At 39.2% G+C, this 20,816-nt stretch overlaps 1 protein-coding gene across 1 annotated transcript in view; it reads right to left on the bottom strand.

The window, feature by feature from the left end:
• The window catches only part of USH2A (usherin), a 775,536-nt gene that overhangs the window by 417,496 nt on the left and 337,224 nt on the right, over positions 1–20,816 (bottom strand). The window contains exons 30-31 of the mRNA XM_059905730.1: positions 5,762–5,875; positions 3,477–3,638 (exon numbers count right to left, since the gene is read on the bottom strand). Of these exons, the coding sequence (XP_059761713.1) occupies positions 3,477–3,638; positions 5,762–5,875 (276 nt within the window). The remainder of the gene's footprint in view (positions 1–3,476; positions 3,639–5,761; positions 5,876–20,816) is intronic.

Here is a 20,816-nt window from a genome sequence, read left to right as displayed (position 1 = left end):
AACTGAATTGTGTTCTCCAAAATTTACATGTTGAAGCCTTAACCCCCAGTGTGACTACATTTGGAGATAGGGCTTTTTTTAATTCAATTTTTATTTTATACTGGAGTTTAGTTGATTTACAGAGATAGGGCTTTTAAAGACGTGATGAAGGTTAACTGAGGTTATAGGGATAGGGCCCTAATCCAATGGTTCTGATGCCCCTAAAGGAAGAGGAAGAGACAGCAGGGGTGTACACATAAGAAAGACCATGTGAGGATGCAGGGAGAAAGTGGCTGTCTGCAAGTCAAGGAGAGAGGTCCCAAGAGAAACCAAACCTGCCAACACCTTGATCTTGGACTTCTAGCCTCCAGAACTATGAGAAATAAATTTCTATTGTTTAAGCCATCCAGTCTGTGGTATTTGGTTATGGCAGCCCTAGAAGATTAACATAGGTGCTCTGGGGTTTGTAATCAAGCTTCCATCTCCCTTTCAGAGTTGTTGTGAGGAATAATAAAATGTGTTCAATAAGTAGCATGTGTAGAGATGAAATGTATGGACTTTGAGGCCAGAGAGACCCAGATTTGAATCAGTTCTTCCAATTACTGACTAGGATTTCTTGGCGTCTCTGGGCCTCAGCTTTGCTGGCTATGACACTTGAATCATCATGTATAACTTTGAACCCCATCGTAACGTTTTTGGCTTAGTTCCTCTCCTTAGTGACCAATACTGTATTCCTACTGTACTTCGTATCTTCTGCCATTTGGAGATAAAAGCAATAAGAAATATAGTTGCCTTTGAGATGCCAAGGAGGACATAGGAAATAATGTTATGAGTCTTATCAGAGAAATAATCTTTAAAAATCTACCTGAAGGATGAAAACCACCGAAGAAACCATTATCACTGTAGTTAGAGAAGACGGTTAAGGACTCTATAAAAATATTCCACTTTCTTTATATTATATCTGGGGCATCTCTTATACTATGCTAACATTTGCCATGATCTTTCAATGCAGATACTATAGTCACATGGGTCTGTTAAGGATTCAAGTCAACGTAATACAGAATTAGTTTCATTTTTTATGTGGTATGAGAAATCAGTGTGAATTCTAGCCTCCTCTCCTCCCCACCCTTTTCTTTTTCTGGCTTTGGAGTGTCACATCATGTGGCATTCTGCACATTTTGGAAATCTTCAAGGCCCACACTTTTAGACCTGCCATCACACACCACTTCTCTGTGGACTAGGTCAGCATTCGCTTCTGCACAGAAAAAGGATCTTAGTTTCTTTTTCTCTGGTTTCTACCTTTTTCTCGCCTCTCTTTACCTTACTGCTTTGTTTTTAATCCACCCTACTCCTACTCCCCACCCACTCCCCTAATTTGAAATCTTCTTTCTTTGTTCCCAGGAGTCATCTGACTTCATTCATTCACTTATTCAGCACTGTTTGTTCTATACCTTCCCTGTAATCAGTCCTGGAGATGCAGTGATGAACAAGGCAGACATGGCCCTGTCCTTATGATGCCCATGGTTTAGTAGGGCAAACTGACAAGTAAACAAACAGCCTTATTCAAGACAACGCAAACCAAAAAAAAGGAGGGGGGAGCATAAAGGCACTCAGTGAGCACACAGGGGGCATACCTAACTCATATTTGGGAGTCCAAGAAGGCTTCTTGGAGGAAATGTCTACAATGGGCTTAAAAGGTGTGCTTCCCCATTACGCATGATGACAATTTTGGTTCTAAAGAAGTATTTTGTGTAATAATGATTAATATATGGGTAAAGTTCATTCCATGATGTGTTTTCATTTCTTCTGAAATAATTTCTATGGCCAATAACTTTTAGTTAAAATAATGCCTTCAGATAATCCTAGGGCAAGGGTAATCTATTTTTAGCTTTAGTATTTATTTTTTAGTTCAGTTCTCTTTACTAAGTTTACTAAGAACATGCTAGGTGTTTTTATAGATCTAGTTCCCTTCAAAATCCTGAAAATTGCAGTTATTTCTATTTTACTGTTTCAGAAACTAAGTCTCAGAAGTTAAATAACTTGTTTTAAGACCACATACTCATCATTAGTCAGAATACTTGAGACGGTATCAAAGTCTACCTCTCACAGGCTGTGTGGCCTGAAGGAAGTTGCTTCACCTTTCTGTGCCTCAATTTCCTCATTTGTAAAACGGGGGTAATGATAACACCTACCTCACAGAATAAGTATTACAGAATTCTATCCAACCATGATGAATGAAATATAAATGTAATAGTTCTTGTGCTTTGAAGCCTCTCAGACTAGAGAGGATACAAAAAATATAAATTCAGAGAAAGCAATTAGATGAATGCCATAGCCCTGTCCCAATATGCCTCATTCCTGCATCTGTATGTGTTGCCATGAAATCATGAGCATCAAGGGGCTGAGGGGAGGCAATGTCTGGCTGGTCCTCTGTTACCACCTTAGTACCTGGCATTAATGTGGAGGAGTGAATACATAAACAATTAATCCTGTCTCTGATGCTAACCTGTTATGACCTTTCATGAAGAATTTAATCTCTCTAAGGCCTCAGTGTTTCATCAATCAATATTTGATTAATGATGTCTCACCTAATAGTCACATATAATATCTAAAATACCATAAAATATATAACCACTATTACCATACAAATATAAACTCGATTCAGGCACCAGACAACATACATAATACAGGCCTCGTGTTTCACAAGGTTTCCAACAATTCACTTTTCTTAAGTGTCATGACACTTTATAATATGATCTAGGCAGATATGCTATGTTTCTTCCCAAATGGTCTCAAATTCAGACCACACTGAGTCACACTTCTGAGTCTTAAGCTTATTCCACATTCATGAGGATTTTAAAGTGGTTAATTCATGCGCCAGTGGCATTTGTTTGAAATGACATCATCGCCTCAATTGGATTGACATGACATCAATTGAATTGAAATGACATCACTGTACTGCGAGCACGGCTGGGGACCACACTGGGTCTCAGCTTCAATCTTGTGATCAGTTAGAGGCAGAGGAGTCATATGCTGATCTGTCTGTGTTGATAGTATACATTTCCAAACCCCCCTCTGCACCTGTGCAAAGGTATATTAGTAGAAGGATTCAGGTGAGGAGTGGTGGGACAATGGTAGAGAACATGCAGTAAGAGTCTTGGGGGAGGGGGAAGGGAGCCAACGTGAGCCCTTTTCCGTTTTTCCAGCTTTGGCTTCACTGTAAGTGTAATGTAACCGCAAAGGTCATGGAATTTTAGTGATTTAACAGGAGACAAAACTAAGTAACCCAACTTTTGAAACTGCATTCTCAGATAACTATTTTATATATATATATACATATATTATATATGTAATATATATATAATATATATACTATATACTATTATATATATATATACTGAAATATATATATTAATTTGTAAGTATATATAATACATACTAATATATAGTCTTTAATATAGACTATAACTATTTACTGATACCTATAGAAGTCTTACCTGTGACTGTGTAGCTCTCTCCATTGCCTGAATAGATTAGTATCCCATCCATATATAAAGAGTACTGAGTTATAATACCATTTGCCTTTTTGGGTGGATTCCAGGAGAGTAACAAAGAATTGGGAAGGGATTTGGCTACTGGTGGCTGAACCTCTTGTGGTGCTGTGGGAAAAATTAAAAAGATATAGAGAGTCTAATTTTAGTTTACTTTTCTAATTCAAACTTTTCAGACCCAAACCAATAAATCATGGAATAAACCTGAAATCCCAAGCATGGAAATGTTCTTGATTCGTGGGCAGCTTGTCAGTAATTGCTTTAGGAACAGTACTAAATACCTGTCCTGAATTTATGAGAATTTGCCTCAATGATGGACAGGGAGTATTTACACTAGTTCACTTTACTGATGCTTGTGTTACTTCATCACAAGTATTATTAACACATAATCTCTACTTGGGCTGTGACTTTTAAAGCAAATTAGACAGAATCCCTACCCTTGAGGAGCTTTTGATCTAAGATGGGCAATGCTAGGGAGAGTGGTTCATAATCGATATTAAAAAAACCTATATGTAGTCATAGAAATAGCCAGAAAATACAGAATTAAATTAATTACATATGAAAACTATAACGTATGTTGAGTTTTTTTTTTTAGTATAAAGTGGGCCTGTTCATTTTCTGTAATGGTCAATGAATTGGAGTCACAAGAACTAAAAAAACTTTTAGAAATTGATCCTAAACATACCTATCGTTCAGTAAATTAGTAATAAATTTAAGGAAAAACTAGAAATTGGGAAATCCTGAAATAATGGGAAAAAAATGGTGAACTGAATGAGCAGGAATCCTTCTGGGGTTGAGCTGTGAGGTAGGTTTGGAGGGTACCAGGCAAGACATGGACAGAGGATGTAGTGGATGTGGAGAAAAGAGTGAGATATAGGACAATCTGTGCCATATTGAAGTTGGTGGAAGTAACTGGAAAAGGGAATAATGATATATGCCTCAGCAGAAGCAAAGACACAATAAGAAAAACAGTGCTAGTCTTGGTAGACCAGATGGAGAGAACATTGAGAAAACACGGAAGATGGGTTGCCAATGCTGTAGCCCAGGTGAGGGTGGTCTGGTGAGGTCAGGTGCAAGGCATGAACAAATTGTCACAAGAAGGATTTTACAAAATCTTCTTTTCTGTCCTGGTTTCATCAGATGAGCCATTGTCTTCTTTTTTTTTTTTTTTTTTTTTTGGCCACCTGGTGTGGCATGCGGGATCTTAGTTCCCTGATCAGGGATAGAAACTGTGCCCCCTGCATTGGGAGCGCGGAGTCTTAACCACTGAACTGCCAGGGAAGTGCCTCCATTGTCTTTATTTACACATTTTCTGTGCGAGTGGTACTTGCTTTAAGGATTTAAAAGAAGGAGGGGGGGAAGAAGAGGAAGTGGGTAAGGGGTGGGTGGAGGGATAGTGAAAAAGAGAGAGACTGGCAGACTCTTTTTCCCTAAAGATCAAGGTTTTAAGTCTCCTGAATAACTTTACAACTAGACAGTAAGAGAAATGTGTTAATCCCTCTCATCCAGGAGAGAGAAATACAAAGTAACAATGCTTTAAATGTTTTGAGAGCTGTTATTTCTTGAAGAGATGCATTCTGATGCTTGAGCAAAGCTTTCTCTTTAGAGTGCTAAAATATTTTCTCTTTCCCACTGCCTTCCTAAATGTATGCTTTTTGAAACATTAATTTATGCCAACAGTTTGTAAGTTCCAAGTACAACAAAAGTGTGACTTGAGTCGGAAGGAACCAGGACGTGATTAATAATGCCTCGATTGGTGTTTGGAGGTTCTATCACACTGAAATAATTGTTGCTCATGCTGGTGTTTAGCAGTTAAAAGAGACCATGGAAATCAACCGTTTGATTCTCAATTTCATACTGTGCCATACAATCAATTCTTTTTAGTCAGACTGTCTCTAGATTTACTTCTGAGCCATAGTAAAATGAGGAAGCTTTCATTAATCTTTCAGATGCTTCATATTAATGACAAGGCTCTTGCATGAACAATGTAACAGCAATTAAAAAGCCCATTAATCTGCATTACAGCTATTAAAGATGCATGTCATTAAAGGGTATGGAGTTTGATTCATTTTCGCTCCCCCCCAAAAAATGGAGCAATTATGGCCTGGCAATGCACTTTGTCATCAAATTAGGTTGGGGTTTTGTAGCAAATGGCCTTGCAGCATTTAGCTCTTCTCCTATTTTATTATTCATGACAAATGTGGAAGTCAAGACCTTTGAAATTACTTTACCTTCTTGTGGAGTAGAGATGTTCAGTGCATGCGAGCTCTCGGTACAGCCAGCCAAAGTGCAAGCAGCTAGGGTTACTGCATAGTTTTTGAAGGGTAGCAAGCCTGTCAATATGCCTGTAATAAAAGGGGACAAAAAGAGGTTTGCATGTTTACCAGAAGAAGCTATACAGAGTATTGTGTGTGTGTGTGTAAGAAAGGGGGGTAGAGGCACAGAGATGTAGAAAACAAAAACATATGCTTCTTTAATTCATTTTCCTGCCTGTGTGCTGATTGCAGAATGGTGTGACTAGCCAGAAAAAATTTAGTCAGAAAAACAAATATCATATATTAACACATATATGTGGAATCTGAAAAAACTGGTATAGACGATCTTATTTACAAAGCAGAAATAGAGACACAGACTAGAGAACAAACATATGGATACCAAGGGGGAAAGGGGGGGTGGGAGGAATTGAGAGATTGGGATTGACATATAAACACTATTGATACTATGTATAAAATAGATAACTAATGAGAACCTACTGTACAGCACAGAACTTTACTCAGTGCTCTGTGGTGACCTAAGTGGGAAGGGAATCCAAAAAAGAAGGGATATATGAATACGTATGGCTGATTCACTTTACTGTACAGTAGAAACTAACACAACATTGTAAAGCAACTATACTCCAATAAAAATTTTTAAAAAAAGATACCTGCTTATTGTGTTTTTTTTTGTTTTTTTTTAAGGAATTCCTTTATTTTTTTAAATTTTTATTTATTTATTTATTTATTTTTGGCCGTGTTGGGTCTTCGTTTCTGTGCAAGGGCTTTCTCTAGTTGCGGCAAGTGGGGGCCACTGTTCATCGCGGTGTGCGGGCCTCTCACTATCGCGGCCTCTCTTGTTGCGGAACACAGGCTCCAGACGCGCAGGCTCAGTAGTTGTGGCTCACGGGCCCAGTTGCTCCGCGGCATGTGGGATCTTCCCAGACCAGGGCTCGAACCCGTGCCCCCTGCATTCGCAAGCAGATTCTCAACCACTGCGCCACCAGGGAAGCCCCTGCTTATTGTTAAGACAGCTCTAAATAGCATTTTCCCAAATGTGCTTCTCGGACACTAATGCCCCTGAGATGTTTCCCCTGTAAAAATGGGGGATTCCACATACAGTTCGTAAAGCAGAGCCCAGTGTACCTGATAGTGAAGACGGCCATCATCTCATTTCAGGATACTAGACCTCCTGCAGAAACAAAACTATCTCATTTTCTTTTACCTCACATTTTTCAACCTTATTTAACTAGATAGTCCTTCTTATGCGACATCTATTAACACACATTAGGAGATGCTACTCCCAAGAGTGACTTCATTATTTGAACGGTAGGGTACACGTATACAAACTATTTATTCACGTTGCAGCTAACAAATATGCAAATCAACATAGTTGAACAATCAGCCAATTAAATAATTATGTTTTGTACTTCTCCTTGCAAAATTATTAGTTTATTTAACTAAGACACCTGTCTCAAACAGAAGCATTGCCCACAGAAGTGTTGAATTAACCTGACTCGGTGGTGGGTGTATAAGATTTGTTCCGCAATTAAAGGTGCCTGCAGAAACGAAAACACATTTTGTTTACTGGTGTTTACAATCAAGGCAGAGGCTCTTTATTTAGTTAATCCCGTGAATTAAAGAAGTATCAAAACTATAATTTGTGTATTTGCTCACCATTGTTTTCTGTTGCAGGTTTTAGAGCTGTTTTAATCCCTAATCACATAGACTGTCATCATTCTTATAAAAAGATGGTCCTACTCGTAGTATCCCTTTATTGAGTAAACCTTGATTGTTTTAATGAACTGGTATTGATGACAGCTTGCATCATTCAACAACAAATTTTAAAATACACGTTTGCCTATTCCCTTTCCCCAGTAGAAAGGATACAATATTAAAAGAGCAAAGATCAGGATGAAGCAAAGACCACAGCCCTTGTTTGCTTTGGCCCTTCTCACCTGCCCTCAGTCCCCAGTGTTGCCTGCAAGTCTTTATTCTAGCAGCTCCCTGAAGCATCCCCCTGGGCTACCCAACCCTCTCGGCTGCACTTGGCACCAGCATCTTAGCCCGCGGCCAAAGAAGACAGCAAGCCAATGAACTAACACACATACACGTGTGACCATCTCATGCCAAATGCAGCTCGAGTTTCAAAACGCCTTCACGTTGTCACCTTCTGCTTTCCCTCACTCCTGCCACTGTGACTGTCGTTTCCTCTTGAATCTCCCAGATCATGACCCACATTCTGAGCTCACTTTTTAAAAAGAGGTTATTTCTCCTTCCACTAAAAGTCTTAAAGGAAAGCTTACAGCATCACATATGCATCTTCATCATGCAGTGATGTCATAGTTAAGAGCAAAGATGCTCACGCCAGATTGCTTGGGTCCAGATGTCAATTCTACTACTGATTTGTGGTATGGGTTTGGGCAAGTTGCTCAGACCTCTGTGCCTTAGTTTCCTCTTCTGTAAACAGATAATGATCGTATCTATCTTGAAGAAGAGGCCTCATAGGGATAATATAGTATCATGGGGATATGAGATGGGGATACTACAGTATTCACCTCGAAGTGTTACTATCCAGATTAAATGAGTTTGGGATTATAACGTGCTCAACGCAGATCCGTGTAAGGGGAGAATTCTAGCACAGAGCCTTGGTAGCCCAAGCTATGCTACCATTGCAACTCAGTTTCTGCCTGCACTGTACTATTAAATATTGATTTTTATCTTGTCAAGATCACTAGTGATCCCTTACACACCAGACCAAGTAACCCTTCCGCAGTCCTTATTCTCCTTTACTTACTAGATTTTGCCTTGTACAGCTGCCGTCTGGGCCACGGAATTTTCCCAAGGAGTCTTCCTATATTACTGAGGGTTCCTTACTTTCTTGACCAACTCATCTTCCCTTCACAGTCCCTTAAATTTCTTTTTTTTTTTTTTACAAGGTCGGGCCCTCAGGCTTCTTTCTTCTTCTGAACACTTGCCTTTGTTAGTTCACTTCTTCTAAACATTTGCCTTCATTAGTTCATCAAGCCTCATCTCTCATTTATATCTGCAGACTTCACATCTCTCCTCCAAGCTCTGGTTCTGCATTTCTACCTGCAGGCCGTGTATCCCCCCTGGATGTTCAGCTAGCATTTCACTCTCAACCCGACCCAATCCAGACCCAACAGTCGAAATTATTTTGCAAACTTCCCTCTTCCTATTTCTTTTTTTTTAAATTTTTATTGGAGTAGAGTTGATTTACAATGTTATGTTAGTTTCAGGTATACAGCAAAGTGAATCAGTTATCCATATACACATATCCATTCTGTTTTAGATTCTTTTCCCATATAGGTTATTACAGAATACTGAGTAGAGTTCCCTTTGTTATACAGTAGGTCCTTACTAGTTATCTATTTTATACATAGTAGTGTGTACTATGTTAATCATGGATGGACCTAGAGATTATCATATTAAGTGAAGTCACTCAGACAGAGAAAGAGTAATATCACATGGTATCACTTATATGTGGAATCTAGAAAATGGTACAAATGAACTTATTTACAAAACAGAAATAGAGTCACAGATGTAGAAAACAAACTTATGGCTACGAGAGGTGAAGCGGGGGGAGGGATAAATTAGGAGACTGGGATTAACATATACACACTACCATTTTTCCCATTTCTTAATACCTCCATCATGATCCCTAAATTCCGGGTTCAAAACTAACATGTCCTTGTGAGATATATCCCAGCCATTTTATCCTTTGAAAATCTTTGGCAATTGTCATGTCTTTCCTATTGCCAAGTTCAAATCTATCAATATTACAAGTCTAAATAAGATGAATTGCATGTCTGAATTAGTATAATTATTAGTATAATGCCAACAAGTAATGAATCGGCCCCCAGAAAATAAAATTTTTAATCCTACAATGAGCAAGGAAAATGTGTTGGGACATGAAATGTTTCCTTTGTTCATCACCTAAAAACCTAGGTGTCATTGCCTCTCATAGGTGGCCCTGACTTAGCTGGGGCACAGATATACTGTGTCACAAAAGGCACAGTGGCTATATACAGTTTGATGCTCTGCAATCTTTAGCATGAAGGTGCGTCATACATCCAGATAATTATCATTGGGAAACACAAAAAGTAGTTCCATTATGTTGCAAAATACCTTCCCTGAGACATTCTTTCTTTCCAAATCATAGCTGAAGTGCAATCTTGGAATTGTGACTATTATACCAACTTAACAAGAAGGTTATTAGTGGAGACTTTAAGAAGGATCATGCCAAGCCAGATACTGAATTCACATTCACTAAATGGTCTTTGGTGCTTTATTTAACCTTTCTTGCCTTCATTAAATGAGGCACTTTGTGTGTATAGGTGTATCATGAAATTCCTTTGCTAATTTCTTCTCCCCTTTAACCTTAAGGACCTTAAAAAACAGGCAATATTCCTCTCAGCAAACTTGCATTCTTCAGTTTGTGCTTTGGTAGAGAAGTTTACCAAATTGCATTTCATAGAAAAATCCCAATATTCTGAAAGAAAGATGCTGGAGAGAAACCAGATCACCTTTCAGGCCATTTATCAAAGTGCTCACATTTCCTATCTCCAGGCAGGTGAAACAATAAGAATAAACACTGAGAAATGAGAGCTGCAAAATAGAAAACAGAAAAGGAGGAGAAGAAAGCTGATGTTTTGGTTCTTGCCAACTTCGAATTGCAGGTAGAAAGTTTTGGGTGGCTTGTAAATCACATTTTCAAAAAATGTACCGTACTCGCTGAGTCTGAGGTGGCTTTTCTTTCCTATTTGCAGTGGGGATCTTGCTCATAATGTTGTGTCTCAGAGACAAAGTTTGTCAAACCATCGGAATAATTTCCCCTAAATACAGGTTATATCATCGACTTCAGTAGGAAGAGCAGTGTAATGATTGAGCATTTTCTCTCCTCTTGTCAGGTTACACTGAGGTTGGGGTAGGAGAAGGGGCTGGTCAACCAAGTGGTCCTCACTAAATCAGAATAACGACCAAGTCATCCTATTGCCTGAGACATGCAGTTTCTCTCTTTTGTTTCTCAGTATGGAGAGTTTACCAGGATGGATTAAAGTTAATGCTTATAAAAAGTTCTGCTATTACCAAAAAATAAACATATTCTCCCCAAGACTAGGCAAGGTAGCCTTTCTTTCTTGGATATATCCCTAGAGACCATTGAGTGACTGGCCAAATGGTCTTCCTTTAAGTGTCCGAGTCAGACTTAGATTACATACTCTCCAGAAAAAAAAGTGGTACTACTATGACAGCATATCATTACCAAACAATTATTTATCAACTTTCCTTCTATATGCTTCTGGGAAAGGTGCTATAGACTACAGCTGATCTTGACAAGGTTTCTAATCTAAGAAAATATTAGAGCCAGAAGGACCCTAATGATAACGATAATACACAGATTAAATACATAAAGCAAAATGCTTGCATACATGTCAAGTGGACAAGGGCATTTGTAAGATCCAGAGCTGCCAGCCCAAGATGATAGGGGATCTATATTTAATTAAAGGCAAAGAGAAAAAAAGGATAATCATTGAAAGTATATTTCAGTATTATAGTTAAAAGAATACTGAAAAACATACAGAGTGACATATTTATAAAGGAGTCCCAGAGAGAAAAATATGGCATTATACACTGTATTCTGTGTCCACAGAAAACCCAATAAGATAAAATTGGGTAGTCTCCTTGATGATCCTTAGGGTGTTTAAAATAAAGAAGTATATCCTGACGGTGAAAACTTTTAAGACTTGTTTGGATATGAGCCCCTTTTCTCGGGCAGACATCACAGAGGAGTCTTTTTACCCTTTGAATCTGAGACTGTTCCTACCTCGAGGCAGGCCAGATGACCTCTCCAATTCCCTTTCAGCCGCAAAACTTTGTGAAATCAGAAAATGGTCCCAACCATGTCAGGAAACCTGCCAGTCTCTTTTGATAATGGAAGAGGGTGAGCTGAAAAAACATTCCATAAGCATAAAGGAAGCATTATTGATGTCTTAAAAGTGTTAGGATCCCATGAAACACAGGAGTGTTGGTATCCGGATTAAAATCATTGGCACCAGCAGGACCAGAATTCTCACTGCTAAGCGATAATGCATTTTGCATTAATGCTTAACATTGAGAAATCCTGACGGGCCACACCAAGGGAGTTTGAAGCAAAGTAAGTATAGTCCCTTTGAATTGCAGTCCTGTGGACCTCGGCGGGTGCAGAAAGCCCAAGCCGAAAGAGCAGCGCCAAGAACGTGATTTAAGGGGTGGCAGCACATCACAGGAGGAAATTTAAGAGCCCTAGTGCGTGAGGTTCCAAGCTGTGTGCTCTGAGGATTTCTGCCTAGCAGAGGGGAAGAGCCTTCTCCTCGAGAATCGTGCAGTTTAAAGTCCCTTGCAATGATTTTGGGAGCTCCTTGAATGCAGAGGGTATGACCTTTTGCTTCTTTACTTGTCCTATTTTCCAGCAGTTATTACGATGATTTACCAAAGGTGGACCCTTGATGTTTGCCCAAAACAGAAAGACCTTTCATCCTCTTAGCTCACTCAGCTGTCTGCCTCACTATAAGAGATACTCACTCCCGTCCTACCCTTTCCAGGGAGCTAGCAAAGGAACAGACATTGTTTCTTCTGACTGATAGATTATTATTTCCAATACTTGGTTTCCTGTGCACTAACCTCAAGTTTCAAAGGAGCGGAAGAGAAATATTAATAATTGGAGGTGGCCTGACTACCTAAGAGAAAATCATTGTGGAGCTGACACCAGCTGTGCAAGCTTTTGTGCCTCTAATAAAACTGTATGCTGAGAAGCAGGAAGACAACAGAGGAGTCAGCTTGACACTGAGATTTTTATGATTAACTCCTCTGACTCAATGCAGACAAGTATAAATGCTCGGCCTGGAAACCGAGCCTGAGACACAAGACAAAATGGCATCCTTTTCAAAGCCCAACACGTTTTGGAGAAGAAAAAGTGACTCTGTGTCTATTTACATCCTTGACCACACTCCCCCCCCCCCCTCCACCCCACCCTCAGCTGCCAACCTAGGTGTTTGGCCGGCATCCACTGTAATCTGTTCTCCTTCATTATGTTAATCTGTGGGCGGAAAGATTTCTGTCATCTTCGAATCCCTTGTACAGCAATGGTAAACACCTTGGCCTGTCTGTAATTGGACAGGTGTCTGCATTGATGTCACCCAGCTTTTAATTCAATTAAAGAACTGGCTGCTCTGCTCTCATTACCCACTCATTTCTGTTGTACTCTGAGTCTGGTGGTGAAATCTGCACACAGCCATCACCTACCCCGAGTCCAAAGTCTGTGGTCCCCATGCAAAGATCACGCAGAATATTTCAAACGGACTCCAACAATCCAAATGTACTTTCCTGTTAGCAAAGGCATTTGGAATAAGATGGAGAATTTGTTCTCTCTCTCTCTTTCTTTACCTTTAAATTCTCTATTGTCTCAACGGTGTCTTCTACCTACTGGCCAGTAATTAGGAGCTGTCCAGCAAAAAGAAAAGCAGTCTCTAGCTTCCCCTCCCCAGGGCTTTCCTCCATCTCAGGAGAACTCATCAGAGTACAGTGTTCTTATTTATTTGCTGGCATTTCACATTTGGATCAAGAAAGTGAGGGTGGGGAAGAGCAAGGCATTTATTAAGAGGGCCATCTGGTAAGGGATCCCACACAGGCAGAGCTGAGACTGCTACCTAGGGACACAGTAGAAGAACCCACTTTTAACAGAAAGCCAGCCAGGGGAAGGAGAGCAGAAGAGAAGGGGACTTTTCTGGCTCAAGATTCTGCTGCAGTGCTGAGAAATCCTAAATTTTAAGTGTCCTACATCTCAGAATGAGTTTTGAGCCACAAACTAACCCAGTGGATGGATGAAAGAGACTAAATCAATCCAACATGCTATGATTTCTGCCCATTTAAAGGAACCTCTGAAAATCAAGTTCTAACGCACATTGTGACCCAGTAACCTCATGAAACTGAACAAGGACATTTGTTAAATATGGATGAAAATTCAACGGTCTAACAGAGATCTGGAAACGCACCCAGGATGCTGCTCCTCTGGTTCTTAGTAGCCTAGGAAAGTGGCATTTGTTGTTGTTGTCTTTGGGGTAATAGTTTAAATAAAAATAAGGATCTCTAAGATTTATAAAATGAAAGTCAATTTTCATTTTAATCGAAAGGTAGAACAGCAAATGAGCTTACCCCAAACCTAACGTAACCCTTTGGAAACTAAAACTAATGTTTTGCATATAATTTCCTGCAAATGGATTTTCTGACCTTATTTAAAATTTCTAGTACTAGGGAACACCTTGGGCCAAAGACTAAACGGATTTCAATGTTTACAAATAGGAAAAACAAAATTGTTTATTCTTTCATTTTTTAAAATAAAATATAGGGTCTAATCCTAGTCTTAGAGAATGGTTGAAACAGTGATTTTAATTGACCTCAAAGCATTATCCAGTTAAGATTCTCTCAGTAGGCTTATAGCTAACCTCACATTTTTCATCAATGCCTTCATGGTAAGAACTACAGAGTCTCTGTCATTTTCCTTCTAATTCTGCAATTGGTTTGAAGCCATCCACTCATGTGAACTCTTTATAAAGCATAAAGGGCCGTCGCTGACATCATTAGAACTCTCCCAGAAAATATCAGACTTGACTAAGCAAGGAGTCAGGCAAGGAGACAGGAGGAAAAGAAAAACAAATGAGGAAGGAAAGTCATCCCTTATTGACCAGTGTCCTAGGTCCCCTGCTGAAAGCCTCCAATAGGATGAGGCCCTTGTACAGAGGGGGCTGCCATTGGGCAGAGTGTAAAGGTCACTCAAGTCCACAGCAGAGTCAAGGTCAGAACCTACATCTTCTGACTCCAAGATCACTGATCCACTTACTAGACCTAAGCCACAGTTCTGGAAGAAGAAAGAAGGCGTGTTGAATATATATTTCTAAAAATAATAGCACACTTTTATACTAAATACTTGATTTAAATATATCTGAGGGCTTCCCTGGTGGCGCAGTGGTTGAGAATCTGCCTGCTAATGCAGGGGACATGGGTTCGAGCCCTGGTCTGGGAAGATCCCACATGCTGCGGAGCAACTGGGCCCGTGAGCCACAACTGCTGAGCCTGCGCGTCTGGAGCCTGTGCCCCGCCATGGAAGGGGCCACGATAGTGAGAGGCCCGCACACCGCAATGAAGAGTGGCCCCCGCACCGCGATGAAGAGTGGCCCCCGCTTGCTGCAACTAGAGAAAGCCCTCGCACGAAACGAAGACCCAACACAGCTAAAAATAAATAAATAAATAAATAAATAGAGTAGCTATTAATTAAAAAAAAAAAAAAATATATATATATATATATATATCTGAAAACGTGTTAGTAGGTTCAAAGGTATTACTAAAACCTACTGCATACAAACAGAAAGTAAAATGCTTATCCCTCCAAATGAGTGAGTGTATATGCCTATAGTATTCCCTTACGAAAACAACTGATTCATAAGAAACTCTGCATCAGTGTATATGTGCTTCTGTGTGTTACTGAATATAACACTTTCTATGTATATATATTTGGAACTAATCAAAAACTTTATATATAATATATATAACACTTTATATATATATATATATATATATATATAAAGTTTTTGATTAGTTCCACATATAGATACAGTACAAATATAAAATGGTCATAAAAGTTAGAAAACAGAAAACTTGAGGTGACTGTTCCCTTTCTTTATCAAATGTGAGTAGTAACCCTTAAGTATTTATATCCAACACTATAGCATGGCCAACATGCCCAGTTGATTACTACGCTACAGCAAAACTGATGTATTACCATCATTTTTAACCATCATACAACATGTTACCAAAAAGAAATCCAAATCCTGCACTGCGAATTCTTACTGCATAAAATAAAACGAGTAACTTGTAAAAAGTCCCATCTGAAGCTTTCACAATGTACCAGGAGTTCAGGCACATTATGTATTCAGGAGAGTTAGACAAAGCTATTAACTCATCAACAGTGCATTACCTGATGAAATTCTTCTACATTAGCTAAGCAGGAACATGACATCATTTCTATTTTTACTATTTATGTCATAGGCCATATTTTTGTCCTGTTAATTTTTTCAGACCAATTTCTTTCAAGATTTACATTTAAAGAAATAGTTTGTAATAAACCACAAATACGGAATATTAATCTATGGGGTACTGTGAAAAATGGCAAAGACTTCCTCAAAATTCATCTTTTAATACCATCAAAATGAATTTTTCAAATTTACCTCTGATGTTTGCCTATTGTGGCAGAGACCACTAAATGCCCTCTCATTGTATATTCTCTTCCTCCACAGTAAAATAAAAAGACCCTTTTAGCTGGGCAAATGGCCACTTTGAATAAGGACATTTCTAGCAAACCATGTAGCTGGATATAGCCATGTGGCTAAGTTCTAACCATAGAATGTAACCAAAGGTAGAGGAATAACTTCCAAAATATGTCATTAAAGTGAATGTGTACATCCTTGTTCAACCATTCCACCTTCCTGCTGAACGGAAGCCAAATTAGATGGCTGATGCTCCAGCAGCCATTTTGGACCATGAGGCAGAAGTCTTGTCTCTAAGGATAGCATGGCAAAACGATGAAGAGTGTGGATCCCTGGCACTGTGAACATCCACCCCTACATTGACCAACTGTGAACACCTATTATCAGACACAGAAAAACTTAATTTTGTTGAAGTCACTGTTATTTTGGGTTCTCTGTCTGTCAAGAAAAAAATAATAAAAAATGAAAAACTTATCTCTACTGTTTTTGCCCCATAAAACACTCATTTTTAATATAATATTATACTTTAGAGAAAGTACTGCTTGTTACGTATATTTTACCATTAATTTTAAAAATCATGAATAAAAGCAGATTGTAACAGTAGGATCTAGCACTAACCTGGAACATAGTAGATAATGGTTTTGTTTTTAATAAATGAATAGTTTCTGTTCTGTGTCATTATCAGCTTTGCAGCAGCATGGCTTCCATTATTTTAAATTGCAAACATATAGTCCTTGAGCTTCATTATGAGGTGTAAGTTTTGGAACTAATTTTTAGATTCTATTCATCCTACCAACATTTTTTCCCCATTGGGAATATGTATGTTAAGTTCCAAATATATATTTAAGTTGTGGTAGTTCTGCATATCATTTCATAAAATTAGAGAACTATAGAACTGCAGAACCAGTAGTTCAAAACTCAACTCAGCATGATAAAACAATAGTAACATTACGTTAACTACAAGGTTAGCACCAAAACCCTGCATTTGTTTCTTTATCCCTTCCTTCATTCCTTCAAGAAAAGTGTATTGATTACCTACCTTGAGCAAGTTATTAAACAAGACTTAAAATAAATATAAAACATGATACTTGTCCTCTGGGAGTTTACTGTCTAATGAAAAAAATAGAATGGGTGTACAAAGAGCAGCCATAGGCAGTTTTAACAACTGTGGAGTAAGACTTCTCAGCTGAATAGAAAAAAAATGACATGGCAGGGAAGTTGTTATTACAGTTATCTCTCTGCAGGCTTCTCAGGTAAGTATAGTAATTATACATACATATAATATATAACAAATATAATATATACGTATATACATATATGTGTGCATATACATACACATAAAGAGTAGAATCTTACTTATGGATGGACTAATGGTTGGCGTTAAGTTCCAAAGTCGGGCATAAGGCAAAAATTACTCATGATTTAAAGTCCCCTTGACAACTCCTTATACGGCCCATAAAGTACAGTGCATTTGATTTTGTGTATGCCTCTAATTCTTCATTAATCAATGATTCTCTGTGGCTCTTAGTTCTTCATTCTTTTTGTAGACACCCCAATGGTGTCTACAAACAAGAGTTTCCCTTTTCTGTCAATAGTTGGGAAACCCTAAAATTATTCACACATTCTTTCCTTCTAACAGGTATTGGTAGTTTCAGGATTGGATAGCATCCTTTGCCTATAAGATTATTTTAAGAGTTTTTTCACTCTTTTTTTTCATGCCTTCCCCACTTCCAAGGTGTGTGGTTAAATGTGTGAGATTACAATTATATTGCACGTGTGGAATTGCACTGGTCTCCTTCTTCTCTGGATCTAATGGGCATTTTGCATTTTGTATATAAATAGAGAACTCTCTGCCTTTCTAATGGGCATCGTGGCCTGGGGGCTGAGAGGGTTGGGCTTGTTAGAAATGCAGAATCTCACACCACAGTCCCAGACCTACTGAATCAGAATCTGCAGTTTACAGAGATCCCAAGTAATTCTCACTTCCTTTTCACTTGCAGCTTTCAGAAGCACCACCCTTAAGGGTCAGAGGCCCTACTTAACACTGCCTCTATTTCTTCACTTGCCCTACCACCGTTCTGCCCACAAAGCTAATGCTGTTGGAACAAGGGGCAGGAACAAACAAAGCAGGGGTAAATTCAAGTCCAGCAGGTGAAAATGATCCCTTCTCACCTGGCCATGCCCCTCACCCCAGTGGTTTTTAATATGTGGTCCACTGACCTCTGTAAGAGAACCGACTAGAACACTTGGTAAAGGCAGATTTCTCAATCCTAGCCCAAATACACAGACTCTTGTGCATAGAGCCCAAGAATCTGCGTTTTATAAGCAATCCAGGAATCACCTTATGACCAGTAGAGCTGAGACTCACTAATTATTACTACTAGCTGTGGAAGAGACAGAAAAATGAGAGACTTTCAATATGGAACCCACTTGTTTCAGGTAGAAGAAGATGAATGTCTACTGCATATGAGGACTGAACCAGTTTTCACAGCAAAAGCTATATTATCAATTGCATTATAAATTAAAATGTCTTTTTTTTTCCCATAAATTTACATTTATGTGGGTCATCTGAAAGATTATTACTATTGGTTCATCAGCTAAGCTATAGTAAATAATAAATACGATTATTATTACCTGAAGAAGGAATATAGCTCCTAGAGTTTAGCTCAATGTAATGCAACAATAAAACAGAAAACATCTTCTGTGTACCAAGTACCTTCCTAGCACTATGCCAGGTGCTGTACTAATTATGCCAATAATTAAGTCTACATGTTTAAACATCTTCAGGAAAGAAATTAAAAAAAAATTGTATATGTGCAAATTCTTGAATCCATTCATTCTTGACAGAATTTCAAATCAGATTGGGAAGGGTCTTTCTGAGCAGCCCTGGGTTTGAAGGGAAATGCCAGGGCTGTCTCTCTGGGCAGCAGCTTTGGACGTTAAAAGTGCTGGAGGGAAAATCAGCAAGAGCTATGCAGAGTTAATTGGAGCCCTTTGCAACTAGTCTAAAGATACACGGGAGTCATAACTGCAGGGCTTTCTACCCTGAGGCTCCAGCTGAGAAAATGAACTTTCAAGAACTCCCTGCTCTGAACCCTGCCCTTCGGAGGGCACAGAATCCAGACTCTGTGGCCCAAAGGGGCCCATTTGTACCTGAGTGGGGCTGTTAACCCTTGGACTCTCCATGCTACTGGGATTTATCACATTTAATCCTCCAGTAGCCAAATTCATGAATGGTAAATATTCACGCTTCTATTGTTCCAGCTCTCTTAGTTAATATTCATCTTTTTTTTTTCCTTTTGCTTTCTGCATTTTGTAAGTCTGCCCATAATTTCCCATTTCTTCCCAAGAATCATTTCACTTAATTTTTTGTTGTCCTGTGATTTTCCTTTGCTAATTTTATTACTTACTTTTAATAGCTCATCATTTTTATATAGGCATTTCTCTTTCTTTTTTTTTTTTTTTTTTTTGTCCTATATTTGCAAGTTGCAGTTGGGAGGTGGAAGTTGTCATAAGAATTTCTGGTTAAAATTGAGACTTGATCACTGGTGTCAAACAGTGATCAGTGTTTGAACAGTGTTTCCCAATGCTGGCTGTACAACCGAGTTACCTGCTGACACTTTTAAAATACCAATACCCAGGCTATATTCTAAACCAAAAAGTCAGACTCTGCAGGTGAGACCTGGACATCAATATTTTTTAAAGTTCCCCAGGTGGGTCAGTGTGCATCCATGGTCGAGAACTACTACCTTATAAGAATACCAAGGAGATGACCACAGGTTTTGAAATACCTGTAAGGACAACAGGCAAAGACAAATGGACTACTTAAAGGAGATCCCAGGGCAAACCTGATCCTGAGCTGGGTACAAAACGCCCACAGGTTCTCAGCACTCCTCCTCCACCCGATACTGGGAAGAAAGAAGTTGACTTTTACCAATTGCTGTGAGGCTAATGCGAATTTATCCGAACTGAACCCCTCTTAATCCCAGTGAAGGTTTTTATTAACTGCAACTAGGTGCCCAGTAAAATGACTTGAAAATGATTTGATTTTCCTGAGCAAACACTCACTCTGAAGGTAAATTTAGGGGTAGGGAAAGTGAACTGTGGAAGTGGGTGTGTGTGTGTCGGGGGTGGGGGGGGTGCATTTAACAAATGGGAAAAACATCTGTAACTCAAAAGGAAGAGAACATAGCACTCAAATTCCAGAAGACTATTCATGCTCTGGGGAGGATTTAATTCAGGAAAACTGTAACATTTAAAAGTCATCAGTTTCATGCTATTAAGATCAAAAAGAACTTGGAATCCATTAAACAAGAGACAGAAGGTAAATGGCAAACAACAGAGATGAAAACTGACAATACTGAGAAGTAGGCAGAAATCAAAGTGAGTTGGATGAGGAATAAATGCAAATCATACAACAGATTGAAGTAGAGGGGCTTCCCTGGTGGCGCAGTGGTTAAGAATCTGCCTGCCAATGCAGGGGACGTGGGTTCGAGCCCTATTCTGGGAAGATCTCACATGCCACAGAGCAACTAAGCCCCTGTACCACAACTACTGAGCCTGCACTCTAGACCCCGTGAGCCACAACTACTGAGCCCACACGCTGCAACTACTGAAGCCTGCGTGCCTATAGCCTGTGCTCCACAACAAGAGAAGCCATCGAGGTGAGAGGCCCACACACCACAACTAACAGGGGCCCCCGCTCGCCACAACTA

The sequence above is a fragment of the Balaenoptera ricei genome, chromosome 1, assembly GCF_028023285.1.
Source record: "Balaenoptera ricei isolate mBalRic1 chromosome 1, mBalRic1.hap2, whole genome shotgun sequence".
In the NCBI taxonomy this organism is placed as follows: Eukaryota; Metazoa; Chordata; class Mammalia; order Artiodactyla; family Balaenopteridae; genus Balaenoptera; species Balaenoptera ricei.
Note: the sequence above shows the minus strand (reverse complement) of the source record. Positions and strands in the feature narration are given on the sequence as shown.